Below are 25465 nucleotides of genomic sequence, written 5' to 3'. Positions count from 1 at the left end.
CCTCTTGGGCCAGCCTGGCTTCTGCCCTGCTCAAGCAAGCATTACCAGTAAGTGGCCAGAGGCGCCCGGCTTTCTCCCCCTCTGAGCCAGGAGCCCACCATACCACCTCACACTGGTCCCAGGTTCTGTGTCTCTGCACTGCTTCTTGCTGTGTCAGTCCAACTCTGGGCCACAAGCACCTTGTTTCCATAATCCCACCCAGTCTTTGTGGACAGTGAAAGGCCGTGTCCGAGCGACTATCACACTTGCTCTGCCTCACCCCCGGGCTGAAGCTGGGTGGCCCACACCTCCCTGAGATGCCCCTCACTGAATTGAGAACTTCAACACAAGACCCTTCCTCTTTTTTTCAGTTGGAGACACTGAGGCCCAGTGAGAGAGGGGACTTGTCCAGCCAATGACATCAGTGGGGTCAGAGTTCAAATCCAGTGACTTCTTTTTCCAGGGTATAGTCTCGAGCTGGCGGCACACCTGGGACACGCATGGGACTTTGTCTTTCTAGAAAGGTTCTCAGAGATAAAGGCACTAGACCAGACATCCTCAAACTCTACCGCCCACAGGCCACATGCGGCCCGCCAAGTGTTTTTGCTGCCGCTGCCTGTCCTGCTTAGCAGCCGACTTGTCCAGTGTGCATAGGAATTTGCATGGTTTTTTTTTAACTATAGTCCAGCCTTCCAGCGGTCTTAGGGACAGTGAACTGGCCCCCATTTAAAAAGTTTGAGGACCCCTGTATTAGACCCTCTGCCCATCACCCAATAGCTCTGCCAGCATTTCACACCTCACCCGTCAGATCCCACCGCTGCTTGCAGTTTTCATGTCTGGTTAGCTGAGCCTGAGCAGTAGACCAGAGCACCAGTGCTAGGAGGGGCTGCACAAGTCCAGCTTCTTGTTTACATACCCCCAGTGATGGGAGACTCACTGCCTATACTCCTAGCCCTGATCTTAAGAAACCTCATGTTAGCAATGCTTTGCTCTCTCTGGAGAAAATTGCCCAAAATGGGTTTGATTTGACCCACCTGCAGTGCTATGTTCACAGGGCAAGCGTCTGGCATCTCTTTGTGCCTGCAGGTGACTTTTGTCGAGATTTACTTAAGACCTTCACCCCTGGCCGACTTAGAGCTTGAGAAGTCCCTGGGGCCTATGTCAAGTAGTCTGCGGGGTTAACAGCGTTACACATGGGTGTTTGTCTGCACCACAGTCCCGGAGGCCGTCCATTTCAGGAGGCAGTGGGTGGGAAGAGGGTGTTGGGGTGTAACCATCTCCACGGGCAGGGGCTCGGAAAGCACTGGCATCCCTGTGGTCCCCCTCCTTGCCACAATGGCCCCATGGAGGCTCTCGGGGCTCTGCCCTAATGGGGCCCCTCGGCCCATCCTCACTGGCTCTCCCCACGACCAGTGCTGCCTGAACAAAGCAGCTCCTCGGGCTGAACACCCAGTGGCCTCTGCCCACCACGGAGCTCACAACCCAGCACACTGGGCCTCGCTTCGCTGGCCGGGCGGGACAGGCCCTCGCTGGGTCACTGCTGGCTGTGTGATTGCAGTGACTACAGAGAAGGAGGGTCAGCACCCCGGAGGCAGTTATGGCTGAGGGTTGGGGCCTTATCAAGTCCCCTCAGAGACAGCCTGCCATGCAGCAGGCATGTGTGAAGACCCCACGGGAACTGGCCAGGCCAGCTGCGACCCAGAGCCTTGGGGAAGCTGCCCCTTAGGCCAAGATCACCCAGAGGCAGGCTGGTGGGAACTCCCAGGACTTAAGTAGACATAGGTTCAAATCCTGACTGACCTCATCCCATGGGACAGAAGCCTCACTCCCCAAGCGTCATTTTCCCCATCTGCAAGCAGTGGTGGCTGCCCTTCCTTGGCAGTGCTGCTTTGCAGCTTGGATGAGGTAGCAGGAAGCTGCCTGCCACCCGGCAGGTTTCAGGCCAATGATATCTGTGGCAAACAGCACCCCCTCACCCCGCACCTGTTAGCCAACATATCTCAGAAACCACCTCCTCCCACTGACTCTTCTACGGGGTCCTACCCACGGCTCCCTCTGGGCCTGTTCCTTGCCCTCCCTCCATAAATACTGTATGCAAGTATTTTTTAAGTCATTTCATCATGAAAAGGAGCGATTTAACATAACTATTACCCTGGATCCTTCATGAAATATGCATCAAGCAATTAGGTCTAAAAGGGAGAGGTGAGACACCCCCACCCCCTACCCCTGCACGCAGCCCGGTCCCCCGCAGCTGCAGGCTGAGTGGCGTTTGATTAAAGCCAAGGTCTTAAGGCGGAGCTATTTCTCAGCCCCACGCCCCAGCACATTTGATAATCCCAGGGATCCGGAAGGCCTTCTGAGACAACAGTGAGCTGTCCCAAGCCTGGGACAGTCCTAGCACCCCGGCTTCTGCCGCCAAACAAGAGCCCTGAGACAGGACACTGCCAGAGGCACCCCCTGATTGTGACTGTGCTCTCACGAGATGCCCTATCCAAGGTTGCAAGGTGATGGGCTGACACGCCTGTCGGAGCTCCCCAGGGACTGAGGCCTTCCCTCCCAGAAGTGATAACGTCACTGGTGCTGCATAGGCTGCCTGGGCTGGGGGCATCTGAGGCCCACCCAGCCCCAGACGCACGGACCCTAGGTTGACTGCCACTATGTGCCCTGGGCCAGGGTGGTCCTCCCTCTGGCCTCAATTCCCTCCCAGGGACACCAGGTGGCTACACAGGGTGGTCCCCATCTTGTCACTCCAAACACACCCCAGCAGGGCAGCTCTAGCGCCCACCCCCGTCTCCAGAGAAGCGATGCCTCTCACCTTCCTGCTGCAGGGCACTTTCTGAGTTGGGGCAGAGTCACCACAGCCATTCCTACTCACGAGGCCTTGCAGCCAGTGGTGTGTGTGTTGGGGGTGTCTGCTAACAGAGCTCTGCTGGCCGTCACACTGGCTGAGGGTTGGCAGGGTCTTAGAAACCCATGGCCTGTGTGACAGGGTTTCCACACCTGCCACCAGGACCACTGACTCCTGGGGTCGCCTTCTGGTGGGCCTGCCAGGTGGGTGCTATGGGGAGGGGAGGGGCAGCCTCGGAGACAGGAGGCCTGGGTCCTGAGCATGGGCCCCAGAGCTGGAACCAGAACTTGGGTCCTGGGCCTCAGGGGCCATCCAGCTGCTGGTCCACAGTGTAGGGACTGCAGTGTAGGGACACAGAAGCCCACAGAAGCAATGCTTGAACCCAAGAGGGAAGGGGCTTCCAGGACCCTGGTTCTGGTCCCAGCTCTGCCTTGGTCTCCAGCCTTCCCCACAGGCCTGGTCCCTGGGTGCAGCTGGGAGAGGTAAGCACTGGAGTCGGGGGTTGGGGAAGAACAGGAGCAACCCTACCTGACCTGTGCTGCCAAGACGGAGGTCGAGTACAGCCACAGCCCGGGCCCTGCCCATCACTGCCCGCTCTCCTTGCTGAATGTTTTAAAAGAACTAAATCGCATGGAAAACTTGCCTTCACTAACCTGTGTGAGTTGTTTTCTCTAACCCCCTTACACATGAAATCCGCCCTCCCCAGCCTCTAGCCTGCGGTGCTGGCAGGAACCTCCTGTCACAGTGCCCACCCAGCCACAGAACCGTGAAAACCACGACGCAGGGCAGGACGCTCACAGGGGAGTGATGTGCCGGTCACACTGGCCTGGCTGCCCGAGCTGTGAGTCACACTCGGGATCCATTCTAGTGCGTTCTCACTCCCGGACTCGCCATCCCGGGCACACCAGGTCCCGGAGCCTCCAAGAACAGCCTTCACGGCTCCTGCCATTGGCCTGCGAGCTCAGGGCTAACAGAAAGGTCAGGGGTTCTGGTTCACCCAGGGGTGCCTCAGAAGAAAGGCCTGGTGACCTCCTTCCCAGAAGCCATGTGAAGCAGAGCTCTGCTCTTGACAGTCCAGGGGTCTCCAGCGGTGCCTCCGTCAGAGCCCCTCCCGAGCCAGTGCAGACTGCACGCTCCCCAGCATGGGTCAGGGGGTCTCCACTCAGTGGGTGTCAGTTTTCCCTGAGCGCAACCTGAGCAAGTATGCGGCGGCGGCAGTGGTGGCGAAGTAATCTTCCCATGAAATGACCCTTTGCTAGGCGCAGAACTTGCCATGGGCTCTGTAATTAGAACATGGCCAGCCTTAAAAAATCTTGATTTAAATTTCAATACTTTACAGGAATTATTCTCTCTTGAAACATAATTGCTCTCCAAACGATTTCCTTTAAGCCAAGGGTGACATCTCTAAATACATTATTATGAGCAGATGTATTGCTCCGTGCCTGCACTTCATTAAGCGTCTGTTCTGCCCATTTGGAAATGGTCCTGGAGTCCAAATTAACGCATCAATAGAGCCAGTGCGGGGCGGTGGGGTGAGGGAAGCTCAGGGAGCCCGGCCCGATGGGAGCAGTGTGTCCAAGCGGCCACACCCCTCACCGGAGCAGCAGCAGCGGCAGGATGGGGCCTCAGGCTCAGACTGCAGGCCGTTCACTATGTGCTGAGCCCTCGGAAGCCCAAGGACAGATGCTGGGACGGGGGCAGGGGGTCCTCAGTGACCAGCACTAATGAACTGGATCGAGCTTGACATTTGAGGCATTGCGGCAAAATCCCAGCTCGAGCAGGACACCCCATCCTGCCTGGCACACCAACCATCCTGTTAGTTGACGTTCGATCTTCGGCAGCGATAACCATCTGCCACGTGTGTGTTCCCAGCATGTGTCTGAAGTGAGGGGACTGGTGGCCAAGGTTGGGCATCACCTGTCCAGGCCAGGATTTTCGGTGCTCTGGCAGTGGTACATGGATAGGATGGCATGGTGCAGTCATCTTCCGGTGGTGACCTGCTGTGATCATCCTCCGTTTACACGCAATACCGAATGTCAGCGAGTGAGACTATGGTGGGGCTGAGTGAACAGGCACAGAGCAGCTTAGGCAAAGGTGGGTGTTGGTGAGAGGGGTCCTCTGGGTCTGGCAGGAGGAAAGGCAGTCCCCAATGCTGAGGCAGGGCCAGCGCTGCCTCCTGTGCATGCGCCCAGCAATCTCCCGGCCGGGCCCAATGCCAGCCTGGGGAGCTGTCAGAACTGGGAAGATGGACAAGTCATTACAATTCTGAAGGGGCGCTGCCACGGGAGTCCTGGGACACTTCCAGCAGAGGAAACACAGAGGCTGGGTTCCCTGAGCCGGAAGGGAAGCATGCAGGGGCAAGAGAGCCTGTGGTGGAGCATAGCTGGGAAAGTGCCCACATCCCATTGGTCAAAACTAGTCATGTAGCTGCACTGGCTGCAAGGGAGGCTGGGAAGTGTCCCTGAGTGGCTGGCCTGTAGTTCCTGTGGCCCCTCCATACTATGGAAGCAGGTGCATCTGGTTTGGGAGGGCAGCTCGCCTCCCGTCCTTTGCATCCTGTATCCTTATCTGCAGCGTGGCGGTGGCCCTGCTCTGCCCGTTTGTCACAGCGTTGTGGGTGCACCACACCTTCCAGGCACAGCTCCAGCAGCTGGAGCAGGTGGCTGGTTCTTCCCTCAGGAAGCCCAGGAGGCTCCTCCCTGCCGGAACCCTGGAAACTGCAGGGCCCTTTGGCGCATCTGTTCAGCTGACCCAGGTCTTGGTCCTGATGTGGAAGTGCCACTCTGCCCCAAGCACCAGCCGCTGCAGAAGCTTTGCCTGTGCCGGTGGAGTGGGGCTGGGAGTGAGCACACAGTACAGCCTTGGTCAAAGCCACATCGGGCGGCTCGCTGAGGCCATGTCCCCTGCCTGTCAGCTGGCCCCACGTCACTGTGGCGTCTGGGTCTCTGCCATCCCGCACGTCTCAGTGGATCTTTGTGTTCTGTTCACAGGAGCAACCAGGGTTTTATGCACATGAAACTGGCCCAAACCAAAGAGAAGTACGTTCTGGGTCAGAACAGCCCCCCGTTCGACAGTGTCCCGGAAGTCATCCATTACTACACCACCCGGAAGCTGCCCATCAAAGGGGCCGAGCACCTGTCCCTGCTCTACCCCGTGGCCGTGCGGACCCTGTGAGCAGACCAGCCCCGCCTGCTTGGACAGAGCTCGAGACTCGGGGAAGGGTGCTCCCCAGCCCTGGCCAGCATGTCCAGTCTGTCCTGTGTACGGTACTAGCCCACCACTGCATGTCTCTAATGCTGCCACGCCTGGGGCTGGCGAAGGCCGGGACCAAGACAGAGACGATGGTGAACGCACCACTCAGCCCTACCCAGCCCCTCCTTGAGTTCTCTGTGAATTAAAACATTTGCAAATCCAAAGAGAGGCCTCCCGGGTGCACAGAGGCAGAGCAGCTCGGGGGGCAGGAGTGCCTGGTTGTGTCTCTTTGTTCTCCGGCTGTCACCATGGCACACCTGTGCGTGGGCAGAGCTTCCCACCAGCGCCTGCAGACCCCCCAGAGCCAGCTGCTGGTGCTGAGGGAGCCCGGGCCCTCCCCGTGTGCATGTGCGCGTGTGTGTCCATCGTGGGAGTGAGCACGTGAAAGGACCGGGGCACAGGAGGTGTGATAAACCCTCAGTCTTCTTGTAGTCCCTCAATGTAATCGGTAGGAGATCTTCCAGGAATCATTGTGCAGTCAAGAAAAGGGTTCGATTATTTATGAATAGGGTGTGTAAATAAAATAGGCATTTAATACAGATTCTTATCCTTTCTTTACATAGACACACTCAACAAAGGGTCCCTGAGGGGCAGCTGCTGACTTGCTGGTCTCAGGCCCAGGGCAGATTGTCTTCTGACCGGTATGGGACGGGGGCAGGGGCAGGATGTGACCGTCCCCCAACTGGGCCTGGGCTTGGGCACCAGTGTGTGTCATCCCTGGGAGGGGCTGGGCAGTGGGGCCACGGCCGGGGGGTCCGCCTGCAGGGAGGTGCAGCCAGGGTTCTTGGGTGCAGTCACGTAACCAGCCCTCTGGTGCACAACACAGGCTTTCCTCTCTGGCCCTGCCCTGTGCTGGGAGGCTGTGGGGAGGGGAACCCGAGAGGAGGTGCCATGCCGAGATCAGTGGACACAACAGGCCTTGTGCTGGCTGCCCGCTGCTCTGTGCCCCCTGGAGCCCTATAGGTCATGCCCAGGGCTACCACACAGAAACCAACTGCACGTGTGTGCATGCACCTCCTCTGTCTGCCCCTGCCCTCCAAAGGCCAGCGGTCTCCCCTCGAAGCCAGCCAAGTCTAACAGGGTGGTGAAGTCCAGTCCCTCACTTTCCCGTCCTTATCCCACCCCAGTGTGGATGGAAGAAACAGAGCATCAAACGCAGCAGCAGGAGGGTGCAGCTCTCATCTCTCAAACTCTGAGGGACCCGGAGCCGATCCTCGCACCGGCGTCCTGCCTGCCCACCCACCCGCCGCCCGGCTGGTCTGAACAGCCCGGAAGTTCAGGGGCGAGCCCTGCACACGTGGGAATTGGGTCAGAGCTCCCACAGGCCTGGGCCTGACCTGAGAGCAGCTAGTCTCACTGTTAGGATGTGGAGATGCAGGTCCCAAGAGGGAGGGGAGTCACCCGGTCACCTGTCAAGTCTGGGCAGGACAGGACCAGACGCTGCTCCTCTTGAAGTGGTTTCCGGTCAGCAGTGTCCCCTTGGCTGTAGCTCAGGCTGGGTCCACTTCCCTGGCCCTGGATTTTGAGCCCAACAGGCCTGTGGGGCAGAGGGGCTTGCGCTCTGTCCACCTGGCCCTGGCCCTCTAGTATCCAGAGAAGCCCATCCTGACCTCTGGCCTGTATCGCGTTCCCAAAACATCATCTGTGGCAAGGATACCTGGGGTGACTCATGCCCTCCTTTTGTGAGCGTAAAAATGAGTGAGGAGTTGACACTTGGTCAGAACAGAGGTGCCAGGGCAGGGGCGGGGGGTGGGAGGGGGTGTCTGCGGGAAGGGCGATGTCACATGTCTGAACCCACCCACAAGCAGACTGATCCCACCTTCATGTGTGTACACACACAAACACACACACCATCACCACCACCCTGGAGGCGGGCCGGGAGCAGCTGCACACCCCTTCTCTGGAGGCAAACCTCCCTGCAGACCTGTGGCCCCCACTGCCCTCTGGCCTGGGCCGCCCTCCTTCCCTGTCCTTTATCTCCCACGTTTCCAGGAGAGGCCCAGGGCCAGGCCTGGCTGCCAGCGGAGGAGCTGCTCACAGGATGGGAGCTGCGGGAGGATTTTCCCCTGGATTTATGGGCCTCTCCCTCCCCTTCCGCCCATTGTGGCGGTTTCCTCTGTCCGCGGGCGTTGGTGCTTTCTTGGACCCCGAACAATTGAAGCTGCTTCTCCCTTTCAGAAACACTCACATCCAGCTGACTGCCATCGGTTCGGGGCTTTGTTTTGGCTTGCTTGCTTTCTTTTTTTCATCTGCTGCCAATTAATGGGGTGGGGGGCGGGGGAAGTGGAGCTGGGTTTCTTTGAGGCAAAGAAAAGACTCATGGCCACACAATATCTCACCCTCCGCCTTCTGTCTTGGAACACAACCTGCAGCCACTCGAGGGCCTCACTGCCAAGCCGCGGCCGCTGTCCCCGGGGCTCCTCATTGGCCAGACGTCCCGGCCACTTCAGCGCCTCTGTCCTTGAATGCCGAGGAGTCAGCCCGGTCGGCAGTTCCCAGACAAGATGGCATCCGCAGAAATAAAGGCTTTGTGGGGGCCCACCTGCCTCTTGACCTGGGCTTGTGTGGTGCCTGTGAGGTCATAGAAGAATCTGGCAAATGTAACAGCCTCTCCTAGAGAGAGAGGCTCTCTGAGCAAGCAAAGCAGCCTTTGCTGCAGAGGGAAGTTGTGGGAAAGGCTCCGGCCTTCAGCAGACTGAGCTCCTGGGAGCCGAGTCATGTGTTCAAGCCCTGGGCTGCTCTGGCCTGGTGTGCCCTTAGGAGTCAACATGTGAGCAGGAGGACAGCCCTGGACAGCAGGTGGACCCAGCTTTGACCACATGGTCTGCCCATGTCTGAAACATGGCTCGTGTCGCATTTGCCAGGAGCCTAGCCCGAGCAGCTAGCCTCCCTGACCATGGGGGCAGTACTTGCAAAAGCCCCGCAGAGTTCGCATTGGTACCTGGAGTTGGCCCAGGCTGCCCACACAGGGTCCTGGCTAGACCGGGCACCGGCCAGCTCACGGCCACTTCTGGCTCTTCACACAACAGGAGCAATTGCCATCAAAGAGCAACGGGGCCATTGTCCAGAGGGGCCAGTACGGTTCACGCCTTCCAGAACCCAGAGAGACACAGGCACCAGCCCTCTGTGCCACTCCCACGCCCCACCCAGGGCCCTGGTATCAGCCCCGCGCATTTGTGTAACATTTTAATCCCGGTGGTAAATGCTGCAGGAATGTGCGTTGACAGGAGACATTTAGTATACACGTTCCCTCATTGAGCAAGCATGCTGCGTTTCTTTACATCACAGCCCTTCAAGGCCGAGGTTCTGACGCCATCCCCCAAGGTGGGTTCTTACAGGAAGAGGGGAGTTGTCCTGCTTCCTCATTGGAACCCACAGCGACACAACTTGGACCCACAATCTCATTTGTTTGCCCTGGGGCCGTCATCATGAGCACATCATGAGACACACACAAACCTGAGGAAGCAGAGGCTCCCCCAGCATGTCAGGGAGCCTGCTCTGGAGGGGGGCTTGGCGCCCTGCCTCCGGCCTCAGGTCCTGCCCGTGGCGACACCGCCCCAGGATGCAAACTCCAGGCAATGGATAGGGATCCAGGCCTGGAGGAGTGCTGCCTCTGCTTTGGCCCCTGCCCCTCTACCCGCCTCGGCATTCAGCCCTTGGCTGCAGCACCCAACCTCCAGCATGCACCCCTCGCACCCCCACACCCTCGCAGCAACCCCAGGGGCTCCCCTTGCCCAAGCAGCAGCGGTTCTGTGGAAGGCAGGTGCCCCAAGAAGGACCAAGCTCACACTTGGCCCTGGTGTCCGGAAATGTCCCTGGACCCAACCAGACCGCTGGGTTGAGGGCAGGGCCAGGGCTTTGTGACAGGGACTTCCTGAAAGGGAAGGCGGAAAGGTTTCTGGGGGTCACCTCTAAATTTCTGGCTTCTTCCCCGGGGGAGTTTTTAATCTGCGTTTTTAAGTTCCATTTGAAAAACAGTGAGAATCAAACTGAGATGCAGTGGTGACCAGGGGGGAACCAGCATGTTTGTTAATTAATAAATCATTTTATTGGAGGCTCTTATAGCTTTTATAACAATGCACACATTAACTGTATCAAACACATTTGTACTTATGTTGCCATCATTTTCCAAACATTTTCTTTGTCCCCTCTCACCCTCGTGGGCCCGATAGATTATTTTCAGAACTTACACCATCCGCTGAAAACAGCATGGTAAACATCATCCTCAACCAGAGTCTGCAGGAAATGGTGGGCGGCCAGATGCCATGCCACTTCATGTGTGTGGCAGAGCAGGGGCCGATTGCCGGCCCCTATCATCTCTGGATTCCGGAACAGAACCCACCTGGGAGCCCTGGGCAGTTCGAAGGGCTTTCTGCTCCTGTGAAGAGTTTGTCTCGGAAACCCCAGGGGCAGCTCTACCCCGCCCACCAGGGTCGCTGTGAGCTGGCATCGACTGGAAGGCAGTGTTTGGTTTTGATGGGCTGCTTTTTGTTGGGGTTGGGGCTGGGGTTTAGCCGGTGGCTGGAAGTCACCAGTGTGGCTCTGTGGACCTCGTGTGGCTTCCTTCGGCATTGCATGCAGACCGGGGAGAGCGCAGACAGCCTTCCGTCGTCCAGTCGCAGTGCAGAGGAGAAACTGAGGCCCTGGCAGGCCTGCAAACGGATCTACGTCAGGCAGCGTGGAGCGGTAGACGAGGTGCACGCTGCGGAGGAGTGGCCGGAAGTGACGTCCGAGCCGGCCCGGGCAGGCGGCCGGGTGCGCGGCAGAGGAGCGTCCCGAGCAGGAGCTGGAAGCAGGACCCCCCCTCCCCCGCCCTCACTACCGGGTCCCTTGCGGCCCGTGGCCTTCTCCTCCCACACCGCCGAGCCACCGCACCGAGAATCCCAGCGCCCTCTGCAGACCACCTTGACACCGCTTTGGCTTGTTGTTTTCCAAGTCACCGACCTGATTAGAGCACTAACTCTCAGGATGACAGGGAAATGTGGAAATGAAAACAAAATTACTTTATGCCCAAAGAAAAGCGCTGATAGCATCCCATGTTTTTTTCTATGCATATTCACTATTGTTTTCAACAAATTGGGTACATGCTGTATTTGGGGAGGGATTATTTTAAAAAATCATTTTATTGGGGTCTCAACGATGCGTACATCGAATGATTCAAGCACATTTGTGCCTATGTCGCCGTCATCACCCTTTCCCCTTAGCGTACGACCGTGTGCTCCTCTTCGTCTTTTAGACCCTCACAGTGACGGGCTGGGTTCTGGTAGGACCGTCCACCTGAAGTTTATGAACTGGTTCTTTCCCCAGCGCCCCAGGGCACACCTTTCTGTGTGCTGAAATCTTCACCCACACGCCTGAGGTCAAAGGCTGGGGACATCTTCAAGGCCTCTTGTACTCCAGAGAGATGCTGATTTCTCTTCTGCTGCCTGCGGTGACGCCCCAGAGAAGGGTCACCGGAGAGGACTCTCAGCACCTCGAACTCTGTCTAACACTGGAGGCCTAAGATAAAGGGTTTCTTTGATCAGGAACAGCGTGAGCTCAGCCAAGGGAGGCCTTCAAGGCAGGATCCTGGGCTGCCTCTGCTCTGCCTAGCAAGAGCCCACTTGCTCGTTTACAAGACTGGAGGGACTTCCCAAGACACAGGCACCCAGCGCTCAAACCAGGACCCCAAAAAAAAAACCCTGACACTGAGTCAGTGACCCCACAGGACACAGTAGAACTGCCCCTGGGGTTTCTTTGTTTGTTTAATCGTTTTATTAGGGGCTCATACAACTCTTATCACAATCCATACACACATCAATTGTGTAAAGCGCATTTGTACATTCATTGCCCTCATCATTCTCAAAACATTTCCTCTCCACTTAAGCCCCCCGGCATTAGGTCCTCATTTTTCTCCTCCCTCTGGGTCTGTCATCTGTCTGGGAGCAGACAGCCACCTCTCTCCCCATGGAGTGGCCAGTGAGCTCAAAGGGGAGCCCTGCAGGTGCTTCACCACTGCACCCCCTGGCTTCTGCACAGGTGCTGGGCCATGCGCAGTGGTTCCCACGGTGAGGCTACTGGTGCAGCGCGGGGCAAATCCTTTTTGTGAAGGGCTTTCCTCTCCTTCGCTGCCCCTCCACTTTACCAAGCATGTTGTCCTTCTCCAGGGACAGGTCTCTCCTGACACCATGGGCGAAGTACGTGAGATGAAGTCTCGCCACCCTTGCCTCTAAGGAGCATTCTGGCCATACTTCTCCAGGGATCATCCTGGGCAGGCTGTGTGCCCTTGGGGACAAGCCCCATGCCTTCCAATCAGCAGAGGCTCCCTCTGGTGGTGGAAGGCTGAGGTCTTGGGCTGGGAGCTGGGGACCAGGGACTCCTGCCCTCCTGCAGTGTGACAGATGGCTAGAGAAACAGCCTTCCTCCCAGGGGAGCCCAGAGCAAGCCAGGGTTCCCAGCCTGCTGATCATTGTTCCAGCTGGGCGACCCAGGCAAGCTGCAAACTCTTCAAGCTTCCCTGTCGTCCACTTGAAATGGCCTGCAGGGAGAGCTGTCCTCACGGGGTCTGCAAAGACTACACACCGTGTGTGCCGGACACTCTTTGCAGGTCGACTTCCAGATGTCGGCCCTGGGAAGGCGGAGGCCACCATGGCCACAGCATTTCAAAGAGGCTCAGAGGGTCTAAGCCTGTGCACGGATGGACCTCCAGAGGCCGCTTGCTTGAAGTAAGTGTTCCTTCACCCCTGCCTCCGCCAGCTGTGCCTCACACCCAGCTTGGGTATGCAAATTGATCCAAGCATCCTATGGTTATTAGCAGAACAAGACACGTTTGTTGTGTTCATTCCTTCAAAGATTTATTTCAGTATTACCCTACTTTTTGCCTTTATTGTTTGCATATTGACTCTAAGTGCCTTCTGACCATCTACATATTAAGCATGTCTCATGCTGTTGAAATATTAAATGTGTATCATGCTTACTATTGACTGTTTGCATAACAACACTGGGGTGTAAGTAGAATGTGGACGCCACAGGAGCAGAGACCTACGTGCTCAATCACTGTTTCAGGAAGCACCTCAGTAGCCCGGTGCTGCTACCGCAGAGATGATGCCAGCAGACGGCTTTCACACACAGCTTTATTCTCTCACGTGTAGGAGGTTAGAGGTCCACCTCAGGCTCTCTCCTCTGGGCTTATGGGAAGGCCCTTGTCTCCTGTCAGTGTCTGGAGAACCAGCATCCTCTGGAGATCTCCCTTCCTCTTGGCCCCAGATCCTCTCCTGGATCCAGGAGGCTCACCGCGCAGGGACCCAGGACCAAAGGATGTGCTCTGCTCCCAGCTCTTCTTTCTTGGTGGGGGCGGGCCTGCAGGCTGGTTTCGCCACTTCTACAGCTCCCAGGACCCTGACTGAAGGCACCATCTCCCCCGCACCTTCCCCCATTCCCACCTCCCCGGGGCCAGCCTCCGAGCAGAGTCTGAGCAGCACTATCAGAAAGAGCAGGGCGGCCCCTTCAGGCTGCCAAGGCTGTAAAGTTGCAGGAGCGGACAGCCGCCTCCTGCCATTAGCCTCCTAGAGATTGGAAACTACAAGCCCTAGGACGCTGACCTCGGGCGGCATTATGGGGATCTGGAGGGTCACCCTGAGACTCGAGGCCCAGACAAACTCGATGCAGACTCGGGGGGCGCAGGGAGGTGAAGGGGAAACACCATTTAATCTATAACTGAAGTGGCAACAATTAAAAAGTCATTTATGGAGCGTTAACCCTGTGGATGCTGGACCTTGTCAACGTTTTAGCCTCTCACAACGAGAGGCCCTCGGGCTGATGGGAAGCTGAGAGGTTAAGTGACTGCCAGGAAGAGTGGAGCACAGCCCTGGTGGCACGATGGCGCGGCGCTCAGTTGCCGACGGAAATCTTGAGGGCTCAGCCCCTCAGCAGGACAGAGCCCGGGACCCGCTTCCAGGGAGATGACGGCCAAGAATCCCCTGTCGGACTCTGGTCATGCGGGGCCTCGGAGTGAGGCCTGGCCACAGCTCAAAGGACAGCAAGACATGGAGGGGACCTCAAGTTTGTCCCCAGGAGCAAGAGAGAAGAGTGACGTGTAGAGCCCGAGGTGACCGCGTGCCTTAGCTCCAAAGCTAAGGTGACTGAGCTCCACCTGGCTGCCTGCCACCCTGGCTACTTCAACACCAGGAAGGCCCTCCCTCGCTAGATGGGAAGCTGAGGTCCGAGAAGGGAGGGGGCGGTGACAGGGCAGTGGGGACCTGGTATCCCCCACCCACCGCCCTCCAAGCTGCAGTGTGCTCCCTCCAGCTCAGTGCTTCCAGCTTACCCAACCCCAAGTTCACCCACAGCGCTTGTGCTGGGGCGGTGGGGGCGTCACCCTGTCCTGCTCACCAGCGCCAGGCAGAGCCAGGCCCCTGCGTCTGTGTTTCCAGAGACCTTGGGGGGTGACAGAGTCCCAGCCTCACCTCTTGCAAACCAACCACCTGGGGGAGGCTAGAACCCTCGGGACTACCTACCAGGGAACTGCTTGCAGAAGCCCCAGGATGTTGTGCAAATATTTGTTGTTCCTTGGTTGACTGGCCCTGGCAGGACAGGAATGTTTGTCTTTCACAAGTCATCTCACTCAGGTACCCAGCGAGGTGTCCCAGGATTCCTGTCACCTGTCTGAGTCTGGACAGCTGCCAGAGGCAGAGAAGGGCAAAGGGGACTCCTTCCTCACCGACCAGGCAGGGTAGGTGCATTCTGGAGCCAAAGGTTTAAATGCCAGTCTTCCCACAGGATTACCTTCTCCAGGAAGCCTTCCTTGACTGTGGCTAGCGCACTTCCCAGCTCCCAGACCCTCACACCTTTGCTCCAAGCCTGTCTCCATGCTGAGGGCTCTCGGGGCCTGGGCAGCAGGCTCCCTCCAGCTCCATCCCAGCCCTGCAGGGCCCAGGGGTTTCCGCCTTTGGGCCCCTGAGATGCAGAGCCAGGAAACACTGGGCTCCAGTTCAGCCCCAGCTGAGACTGTGCATTTCACCATGACCCCAGGGGGAGTCTTCTGAATTCTTGAGGGGAACGAACCAGTTTGAAGCCCTGCTATTACAAGTCAGGCGACCATTTAAGGTTGCTGTTTCACCAAGCTGCTTAGAAAGAATCACCTAAGCTTTACATATACATACACAGGTACATGTATCACACATACACACCCAAGTTCCCCTGACAGTCCGAGGTCATTGTAGATCTGACACACAGCACAAAACACCGAACTCACTGCACCCAGTCGAACCGCCTCAGTGAGTGTCCAAGACCAACGCTCACAGGCCTAGAAAGCCCTTTCTCCTGCAGAGCGGGCTGCTGGTTTCAAACTGCTGACCTTGCCATGAACAGGGCTCCCCGCGAGTTAGGACGAGGGATATATCTATAAAACAGTGGCATCTACAATTCGATGACTTAAATATACCCAAAAGAGTTGTGTGATCCATCATCCCCACAATCCGTCTTAGAGTGTTTTCTTCGTTCTTGTACCCATTCAGTGTTACCTCCCGTTCCCCATCACCCTCCGCCGCCATCACCCACGGGAACGAGTCATCTAGTCACGTCGCTCAGAGACCTCGCCTGAGGAGGTTCTCCATGGTCCTTCCAGTAGGTGGAGGAGGAGAGGTCCCTTGGTGCTGTGGGGTGCCGTTGGGTCAGTCCCCTGCACGGCGACCGGCTCACACACAGTGAAACCCGCACGGCCTGCAGCGGCCTCCCCCAGCGGCTCTGCCTGAGTCCATTATCGCACCCACTGGGCCCATCCATCTCACAGAGCATCCTCCCCGTGCCAAGCAAGATGTCCTTCTCCAGGGACTGGTCCCTCCTGACCACACGCCCACCGTCCTGAGATTCCCCTCCTCCAAGCAGCGCATTTGTTTGTCTGCCTGGCAGCCCCCGGCATTGTAACGGGCTCCACTGGTACCACCATGCCAGACACCATCGTGCCAATGAGACCATTCTTCCCTAGTCACGGTCCTGCTTCCAGTGCCAGGAAGCGGTGCCTTCCGTCAGGGCCACTCCGGACCTTAAAGTCATCTCTCAGCTCTTCAGCACTGGGAAGGGGTCTTTTGCAGCAGGTCTGCCCTCTGTAACCCATGTTTGGATATTCTTGAGGGCTGCTTCCATGGGCATTGACTTAAATGATTAAATGGGGTCTTTGATAACGTGGGTGTTTTCGTCATGTACCCCGATGTTGTCTATGGGCCCACTTGAGAGGCCCATAGACAGGAAATTCCCAAGGGCAGCTCAAGATGACAAAGCCAAGTGTGATGATACAGTGTGCACAGACCTGGAGCTGGAAACCCGAAAGGGACATGCGTGCCTGGCTTGTTGCAAGCTGAAAGAACTGGGGGGAAATTCAGGCCTGGAGTTGCAATATTGAAGAATCACCAAATACTGAACGACGCAAGAAATGTCAAATTAAGATGGAAGGACTGCACACCAACAACCCCCGCCCCCTCCCTCAAACAAACAAATAGTAGCCGATGTTCCTCCACTTCAGGAGGTAGCATATTGGGAGAGTTCGGCTTTATGTCAACTTGGTGTACCTGTGTGAAGGTCTGCGTGGACACAGCCTAAGGACGCCTCCTTGGGGAAGTGGCCTCTATGAGACGCTGTGAAGAACTTCTCTCTGTCCCTCGTCACCGTCCTGCAGCTGCCGCCAGGGCTGTGAGATCCAGCCTCACACCCGGTCGTATAGTTGAAGGGAAGAAACTACGAGACAGACAAGTGGGAAAAAAAATGTAAGAAGAGACAAGTTTTGGAATGCTCACCAGTCTGAGCAGAGAGAGAGATTGTGTTCTCATCATCATCTTATATATTCTCGGGGCATACAAGGTGACCACATACTTAACAAAGTGTCAGGATGGGGGAGGGACTGTCCCCTGAGCAGGGAGAGCAATGGAACATGTCTGCTCCTATGGATAAAGCTGCCAGGCAGAGAGCAACCAGCCATGTGCTTGTAAAAGGTAAAGGCAGCACTATTATGGGAGGATACAGTGGGGAACAATATTAATTATGATAATGTGATTAGGACTCATCCCTAGAAGGCCTCCTTCCACCCAGAATCCTGGCCTGCCGGGCTTCTTAAAATATGAGAATAAAACATTTGTCCACATACACGCTCTTCCCGTTCCTCCATTTCCCACACGGGGCCGAGGCTGATGCCGTTGTACCCTGCCATTCTTGCGAGGTGCCCACGCCCTGCCATGTTCCTGTAGACCTTGGATCCATGGGATTCTGCACGCACTGGCCTGTGATCTCCCAGCTTCCTCCTTGGCTGGTCCACCAGCGGCTGTGTGAGTCTGGGAAGCCTCCAGCTAATATCGGACCCATGGACTTGAGTTGGGTCACTTTCTCGATATAAAGTCATTTCTTAGATATTTATGAATGACACTGGTTTTATTTCTCTAGAAAACTCAGCCTCACACATACCGGATCAAGACCTGAAGGAAAAGACCCAGCTGTACTGGATGCTTTCCTGTGGGGCTGGGGTCGCCTGGGAGGGGACAAGGCTCCAGAAACAAGGGGAACTGCACCTAGGTGGTGCAAACAGATTTTGCTTGCTTGCTAACCTAAAGGTTGGCTATGGAGTTCAAACAGATTTATTGCAGCTCAAACCCCTGCTGAGGATGCAAGTCTTCACAGGGAATCTATGAGAGCGGCAGTCCCTTGTCTGGGGTGGAGATGCAAACTCTCTGCAGGGCTCAAACTGAAAAGCACTCAGCTAGGAGTCCTGGGTTCAAACTCCCCCAGTGATGCCACAGAAGAAAAGGCTGGTGATGGGTTCTCCTTAAGATGACAGGCAAGAATCTAGCTGAGAAGCAACAAAGCCCACATGGAAGAAGCACACCAGCTTGTGTGATCATGAGGTGTCGAGAGGATCAGGTATCAGGCGTCAAAGAACAAAAAATCCTATCATTGTGAATGAGGGGGAGTGCAGAGTGGAGACCCAAAGCCCATCCGTAGGCAACTGGACATCCCCTTACATAAAGGTTGCAGGGAAGACACAAGCCAGTCAGGGTGCAGTATAGCAACGATGAAACATACAACTTTCCTCTAGTTCTTTAATGCTTTCCCCTCCTCCCCCACTATCATGATCCCAATTCTATCTTACAAATCCGGCTAGACCAGAAGATGTACACTGGTACAGATCAGAGCTGGAAACACAGGGAATCCAGGGCAGATACAGTAAACCCCTCAGGACCAATAATGAGAGTAGGGTATCAGGAGGGTAAGGAGAAGGTGAGGGAGAAAGGGGAACCAATCACAAGGATCTACATATAACCCCCTCCTTGGGGGACGGACAACAGAAAAGTGGGTAAAGGAAGACAGTGGACTGTGTAAGATATGACAAAATAATAATAATTTCTAAATTATGAAGGGTTCGTGAGGGAGGGGGAGGGGGGGGAAGGAGCTGATACCAAGGGCTCAAGTAGAAAGCAAATGTTTTGAGAATGATGATGGCAAGAAATGGATAAATGTGCGTCACACAATGGATGGATGGATGGTGATAAGAGTTGCACGAGCCCCAATAAAATGATGTAAAAAACAAATATGATGGTCAAGAAAGCCCTCTGGTGTCGTTTTACTCGGTCACACAGGACCAAATAGCAACACGTTTAAACAGTTGTAACAAGCCATTTGTCAATTCGATCCTTTTTACCGGTGTCATCAGGTGCCTTCGAGGTGGTTCTGACCGTCCAGACCCGATGCACACAGACCGAGACGCCTCGAGCTCCCGGCCATCCTCACAGTTGTTCTGATGAATGAGCCCGTTGTTGCAGCGGGGTGGGTGACCGTCCATCCATCTTGGCGTGGGCCTTCCACTTTTTCTCAGCCCCCACTCCACCAAGCAGGATGTCCTCCTTCAGGGACTGGTCTCTCCTGACCTCATGTCCAAAGGACATGCGAAGAAGTCTCGCCATCATGGTCATTCAGTGCCATCGAGTCAGGTCAGACTTAAGAGTATAGACGTGCAGAACACAGCGTCGTCCAGTCCTGCGCCATGCTCACAACCCCGTTGGCGCCCTGTTGCAGATGGTGCGTCAATCCATCCTGTTGAGGGGCTTCCGCTTTTTCCTTGGTCCTCTCCCAAGCTGGACGTCCTCTTCAGGGGCCGGCCCTCCTGAGAGTGTTTCCAAAGCATGTCAGTGGAGCCTCTCCATCCTAGCTTCTTAGGAGCATTCCGGTTGTACAAGGGGGTACCCCAAAAACTAGAATTGTGCTGGGAGGAGCAGAGCTTTCATAGTACGCATTTTTCCTGCTGGTTGAGCATCGAGCAATTCACGCTCAGTTAGTGCACCCAGTAGTGTCCCCTGGGGAGGTGCTCTCTGGTCACAGTGAATTTTTTCATAAAAAGCAGGTTTGCTCGAACCCTTGTTTTTTTGTAAATGGCTCCTTTAAGAGAACAGCATGTGACTGTGAATTCTGCATCCTGATCAGGAAAAATGCTGAAGAAACTGTTGTGATGTTGAACACAGCTTACAAAGACAGCACTATGGGAAAAACTCAAGTGTGCAAGTGGTTTTCTCATTTCAAAAACAGTGAAATGTCAACTGATGACAAACCTCATTCTGGAAGTCTGTCAACTTTACGTTTAGACTCGTAGTGCATTTGGAGTTTGTTCCACCAGGTCAGATGTTAATCAAGCTTTCTATTTAGAAGTTCTGAAAAGATTGTCTAACAGGTGCCAAAAAAAAAAAAAAGGCCTGATTTGTGGCAGTGGGGGGACTGGTTTTGCCACCACCACAATGTACCTGCTCACACAGCCATCTCAGTGTGCCAGTCTTTGGCACAAACAGCATGTCTCTCTTGCCCCAAGCACCCGACTCATCTGCCCTCGCTCCGCGCAACTTTCTGTTTCCTCAAATGAAGAGGGACTTGAAAGGACATGATCTGACGACGCAGGAGAGATGAAGAAGAAAACAAGGAGAGAGGTGCTGTCAGCCATCCAGACAGATGAGTTTGAAAAATGTTTCCAAGAATGGAATAGCAGTGGTAAAAAGAATAGAAGAAAAAAATAAATCAAAGAAGATAATGTAATGTACTGATTAAGAGCATACATAATCTACTAGGTTTAAATTCCTCTTATGACATTAATCTGCTGTGTCATTTTGTATAAATCATCTAATCTCTGCATGTCTAAATTGGCCTATATGTAAAAAAAAAAACTTAATTATTCTGAGGGCTAAATGAATAAATTAATGAAAAATTTTAAAAAGTGGAATAGCAGATTTGACAAGTGTATGAAGTGTAATGGAATGTACTTTGAAGGTGATATGGTTGTTTTGTAAAAAAAAAATACATAGCTTTGAATACAATTTCTGTTTTGGGGGGGTATCCCTCATACTTCTTCTAAGACCAGTGGACCCTAATGCTGTGACCCTTTATTAAGTTCATAATGCCGCGACCCTTTAGTAAGCTCATGTTGTAGTGACCCCCCCAGCCATAAAATTGTTTTTGTTGCTACTTCAAATTGTCATTTTGCTACTGTTATGAATTGGGCAACCCCTGTGAAAGAGTCGTTTGACCCCCAAAGGGGTCGCGACCCACAGGTTGAGAATCGCTGTTCTAAGATCGATACAACGGCATATCCATTCATTGTCAGGCTTCCTTCCCCACTGCCCAGCTTCCGCAGGCAGTGCAGTCTTGAGCACGTTCCTTTTCCACGCTGTGCAGCTTCTCATAACAGAAACATCGTGTAAGCAATGGCTTGGGGATTTTTCCAATCAACCTTCTAACCCTAAATCTAGGACCTAGAATCTAGGTCTTTGCTTCACCACCTGTAACATGCATACAAATCACGGGGGCTTGTGTGAGATACGCAGCCCTGAGTCCACAGACCTGGGCAGGCCAGCCGCCTGCATTTCTAACAAGCTCCCAGGCCATGCCCAGGCTGCAGGACTACACGCAGTTGGGCAACTGTGGGAAGCCAGGACTAAGTACTGTTTTTCTCCATCTCCACATGCCTCCTGAGCTTTGAAAACATACTGAGGTCCAAGTTCCTTCAGAAGGTCTGAGAATGTGGCTATACCACTGCCAATGCCATCGGCCTGACCGTGCAGTCAGGTGATTCCATCTCACGGTGACCCTGGAGGGCTGCAGAGTGGCTTCCTAGAGTTTTTGAGGCTGTATGTCTTTAAAAGAGCTGTTAGATTCGTTCATCATGGTTCTCCTGAGGAGCGGGCGCTGGGTTTCACCTACTGACCTTGTGCTTAGCCCTTCAGTGCGCGACCAGCTACACCACAGGTCCAGGGATGCTTGTCCTTAAACCTCCCCAGGGGGCTCTAATAGAGCCGTTCTCAACCTGTGGGTTGTGACCCCTTTGGGTTGAGACAGTAAAATGACAGTTATGAAGTAGCAACAAAAATAATTTTATGGTTGGGGGGTCACCACACAAGGAACTGTATGCAAGGGTCGGGGCATTAGGAAGGTTGAGGACCACTGCTCTAATGGGAAGCAGAGCTGAGAATCACTGATGTCCTGGCTCCCACCCAATATCAAAAAGCTTAATGGAACCAAACAGACATGCCTGGGCTTGTGGGCTAAGACCCTGAGTTGAGCTATGTGTGTCATGTATGCACGCACGTGTGTATGTGTGTGTCTATGTTCTGTGTTATGCATGCGTCTATATACATGACACACACATGAGGTGAGGTGGCAGGCCTCTGCAGTGTGGCGAGGAGCAGGGTCCGGGGCGTGTGAGGAGATACCTCTATTTGCGCTGAGCAGGGAAGGAAGAGCAGAACTTTGTCATGACCCAGCAAGGCCTTCTGGGCACAGAGGACAAAACTTACGCAGATTGGAAGAGAACGCAGGGCCAGTTCAGGGCAGAACCCTGGGAGCTGCCAGCCAGGGCCTGGGGGCGTGAAGGGGAGTGGCTGGGAGTGCCTGGGAAATGTGAGCTGGAGCCAGGGGAAGGCCGCTGACCTCTGGAGGAGGACTACACGGGTGACCTCATCTGGGCTCTGGGGTGAGCTGAGACCCCATGGTCATTGAAAATAAGGTGGTGTGTGAGGAACAGAAGGATTTCTCTTAAGTTGTCTCCCCAAAACGTATGCCAGACTTAGCTTGAAAATGACTGTTCATTAGGCAGCGAAAATAGGCCAGAGGTTATTCTCCCTAACATCAGCCATCTAGAGCGGCCAGACTGTATAGTCTGACTCACCTCAAATAGGGCCCATTCCCTTCTGTTACTGTTCCCTCACAGCAGTGCCCATAGGCAAGCCCGGGACCACTCTAAGATGACTAAGCTTAGGCTACTATCTTGCCACACATGCCCCCCTATTCCCTCCTCTTACTATTGAACGTTCACCCCTAGGTCATCCCCCTCCTATTGCTTGTATTGCCTATGTTACAACCCCTCTCTATGACGTAGGTTGTTATCTGCTATCAGGGGGCTTGCATGTCTCCCAGGATGGTAATTGCCTGCTTTATTGTATGAGACACCAGAATGATCAAACCTGTTCAAGGATGAATTGTACTGCCCTTCTCTGTGACGCATACTGCTGTGATGTATCCCCCTAAAGTAATATGATGCGTGGTTAGCAATAAATAAGGAGGCTCCCTGGTTCTCGGGAGGGTGGCTGGCCAAGGGTGGCTGGAGAAGGTGGCTAAGGAGGACAAAGCAGCGGCTTCTTCTCTGACGGCTAAGCCCCCTCCACGAGGACCATCAAGCGGGGCTGAGGTGAGCGATGCTACCATGAATTGCGTCTGACTCCATTACTTGACTCCATCCTTTAACTCTCATGCTCTCTATGACTTTACTATAATCTCTACTTATTATCGTTGTACAATTGCGCCTACCGAACCTGTGATGTTTTGTGGGGTTCCCTCTTCCCTTTAACCCCACAGATGTGGGCAGAAGGGCTCGGGCCAACTTTCTAGAAAGCATTTTGGGGGAGGTAGGGGCACGTTAGCAGAGATCCATGAGCAGCACTGTCCTTTCCCCAAGAACCCAGCCCCTCCCTTTGGAAAGCTCCTCCATCAGCTCCTCACCTGCTGTCTGACTGGGGGGGGGGGGAGCTGTGCCCAGAGCGAGGGGCGGGCTGAGAAACGCGGTCACCAGGGCGGAAGGCCCCTGGGAAGAGCAGAGGCACAGCCAGCAACTTTGCCAGGGTCGTCCGGGAAGGTGCGAGGGGCACAGGGATCTGCTGAACGCTGAGAGACTGCAGGGGGGGTGGGGGTGATGGAGGAGGTTAGAACATGTTCATCCGGCAACTGCCGCCGCGGAAGAGGCCGGAGCTAGCAAGAGTGACTCGAGGGGCTGGCTCAGGAGGGCCACTAGAAGGTCACACAGGCGTGACAGACAGACAGGCTGACTCAGGGAGGAGTCCTGAAACAAGCCACAGAGGGTATGAAGAGCCAAATGAAGGGCTTGGAGGGGGGTGCGCGTCTCTGACCAGAGCCCAGAGCCTGAGGGGTCCAGACCTCTGCCTGTGGCCCACTGCACCAAAGGTCCTGACTGGCCCAGCCCCAGAAACAAGTGTCCTGCCGGCCTGGGGTCTCTCCCACTTTGTGTCTGGCCCCAAATGAGGGCTGAAGGTCAACCTCGCCCTCCTTTCCAGGTTCCACCAGCCTACACCCCTGACCCCCACCCCTACCCCCGCAAGACCACGCCCTGACATTAATTACCCATGCTTTCCAACTCGCTGTGAAACTTCCTTTCCAAAGGATACATCCGAAAAGGAATACACACAGGACAGGGCAAACATGGTTTTCAGGTCAATGCTTTCCCGACCACTGCCCAATTAATCTTGCCAAACCAGCCTGGCCTTGTCACTGTCCTGGGAGCCCGGGTCTGGTCTACTCCTCGTGCACTAATTAGATGGCAGGGGCTCGCTTCTGACAGTCATGATGCACCCAATCAGCCCTGCCACCTGACCTTTCCAGTCTTAACTCTGCTGCTCTGCCATGCGCCAGGTCTCCCTCATTTGCGCCAGGTCTCCCTCATTTGCACCCTCGGGTAACACCTCTGGCACTAGGGAGCCTTCTCAGGGTCCCTCAGGGGGAACAGCCCCTTGCTGTTCCCATGTCCAGAGTCCTCTGGTTTCACACCCTTCCTTGCACACCCAGACACAGCAGATGGCCAGTACCTCGGTACAATGTTGAGTGAAATGGGGTTGCGGTCCCCAACATCCCCAGAAACACTTCAGCACGCTGGCTAGGGCAGGGTTCAGAGTGCTTCTGCAGAGAAGCAGGCCTCCCAGAACTGAAGTCTCACCCACTGCAGTGACCTGAAGAAGCCCAGGGAAGGGCTCCCATTTCACAGAGCCCAGGTCTCCTGAAGAGCCACCCCCCACCCCCACCCCCGCAGGCGAGGCCCACTCTCCCTGCTCCCTTCACCCCCTTGTCTGTTGAGAGTGCCTGTTTACAAATCACCTCCAGTGGTGCTCGCATGGCCTTAGGATGTAACCAGGCAGGAATTGTTTATCAGACAGGGGTGGGGGCCTGAAAAGAGCGGACTAGTCCAACATCACTGCCAGGAAGTGTCAGAGTTCTGACTTTGACCCAGGACTCCTCACTCCCAGGCCTGTGTTCCCTCTAAGACTCCTCGGGTTGCCTGAGGTTCCAAGGGAAAAGGGTTCTAGGGGCTCGGTAAGTCCCAGATACTGGGCCGGGAGTCTTCTGTGAGCTGCGGACGCAGGGTCTCACACAAACAGGAGGCGTGAGGCAACCAACGGGAAAGTTATCACGCCTTGGCTTCTAACGGGAAGGTTGGAGGTTCAAGTCCACCCAGAGGCAGCAACTGCAGGAAGGGTTGGTGCTCTACATCTTAAAAGCCATTTGCAAACCTTCTGGAGCATAATTTCACTCTGACAAGTGGGGCGGCTGGGCAGCCTGTTGAACACTGTTGAAGCAACCCCAGGGAGTGAGGTGGGGCACGTGGTGTAAATCTGCCTTGTTAGGAAGACGGCAGAATGCTGCTTAGAAGGGAAGAGTCTCAGTGCTTTGGGTGTGTTATCAACAGGGAACATTGAGAAAAGCAAAGACCCTAAGAAGGTGGTCTGACATGGTGGCCACAACCACCGGTCCAAACAACAAGTGAGGACGGCTCCTTTCCGGGCTGTGTTTTCCCCTGTGGGACGTCAGAACAGACTCCACGACACTCAACAGCAAAGTAAAAGGGCAGCCTCATCCTGACACACAAGAAGTAGTCATGCCGGCTGGTTTGCTGTGCATGTGAGTGTAAGTCACAAGCACAATGTTGTGTCCAGTAGGAGCCCTAAATCTCTGGGTGAGTCTCTACAGAGCGTCAGCCTCCACTGAGTTCTGTCGCTGGAGCACTGTGACAAGTTTGGGCCTCAAGGAGAGTGTGTTTGACGGGGATTGCTACTATTTCCAGGTCAGCCGGGGCGGGGTCCATCAGGGTCAAATAGGCCTGAGTCG

The 25465-nt window shown here is 55.1% G+C and overlaps 1 protein-coding gene across 1 annotated transcript in view; it reads left to right on the top strand.

Annotated features, from left to right (window-relative positions):
- SHB (SH2 domain containing adaptor protein B) overlaps positions 1-6618 on the top strand; it is a 114442-nt gene extending 107824 nt beyond the window's left edge. Inside the window, exon 6 of the mRNA XM_004710996.2 lies at positions 5818-6618. Within this exon, the coding sequence (XP_004711053.1) occupies positions 5818-6001 (184 nt within the window). The 3' untranslated portion in view covers positions 6002-6618. The remainder of the gene's footprint in view (positions 1-5817) is intronic.
- The last annotated feature ends 18847 nt before the right edge of the window (positions 6619-25465 follow it).

The sequence above is a fragment of the Echinops telfairi genome, unplaced genomic scaffold (assembly GCF_000313985.2).
Source record: "Echinops telfairi isolate 266 unplaced genomic scaffold, ASM31398v2 ScPeMD7_7410;HRSCAF=8448, whole genome shotgun sequence".
NCBI classification, from domain to species: domain Eukaryota; kingdom Metazoa; phylum Chordata; class Mammalia; order Afrosoricida; family Tenrecidae; genus Echinops; species Echinops telfairi.
The sequence above is the reverse complement of the archived record's forward strand: the minus strand, read 5'-3'. Positions and strand labels throughout refer to the sequence as shown.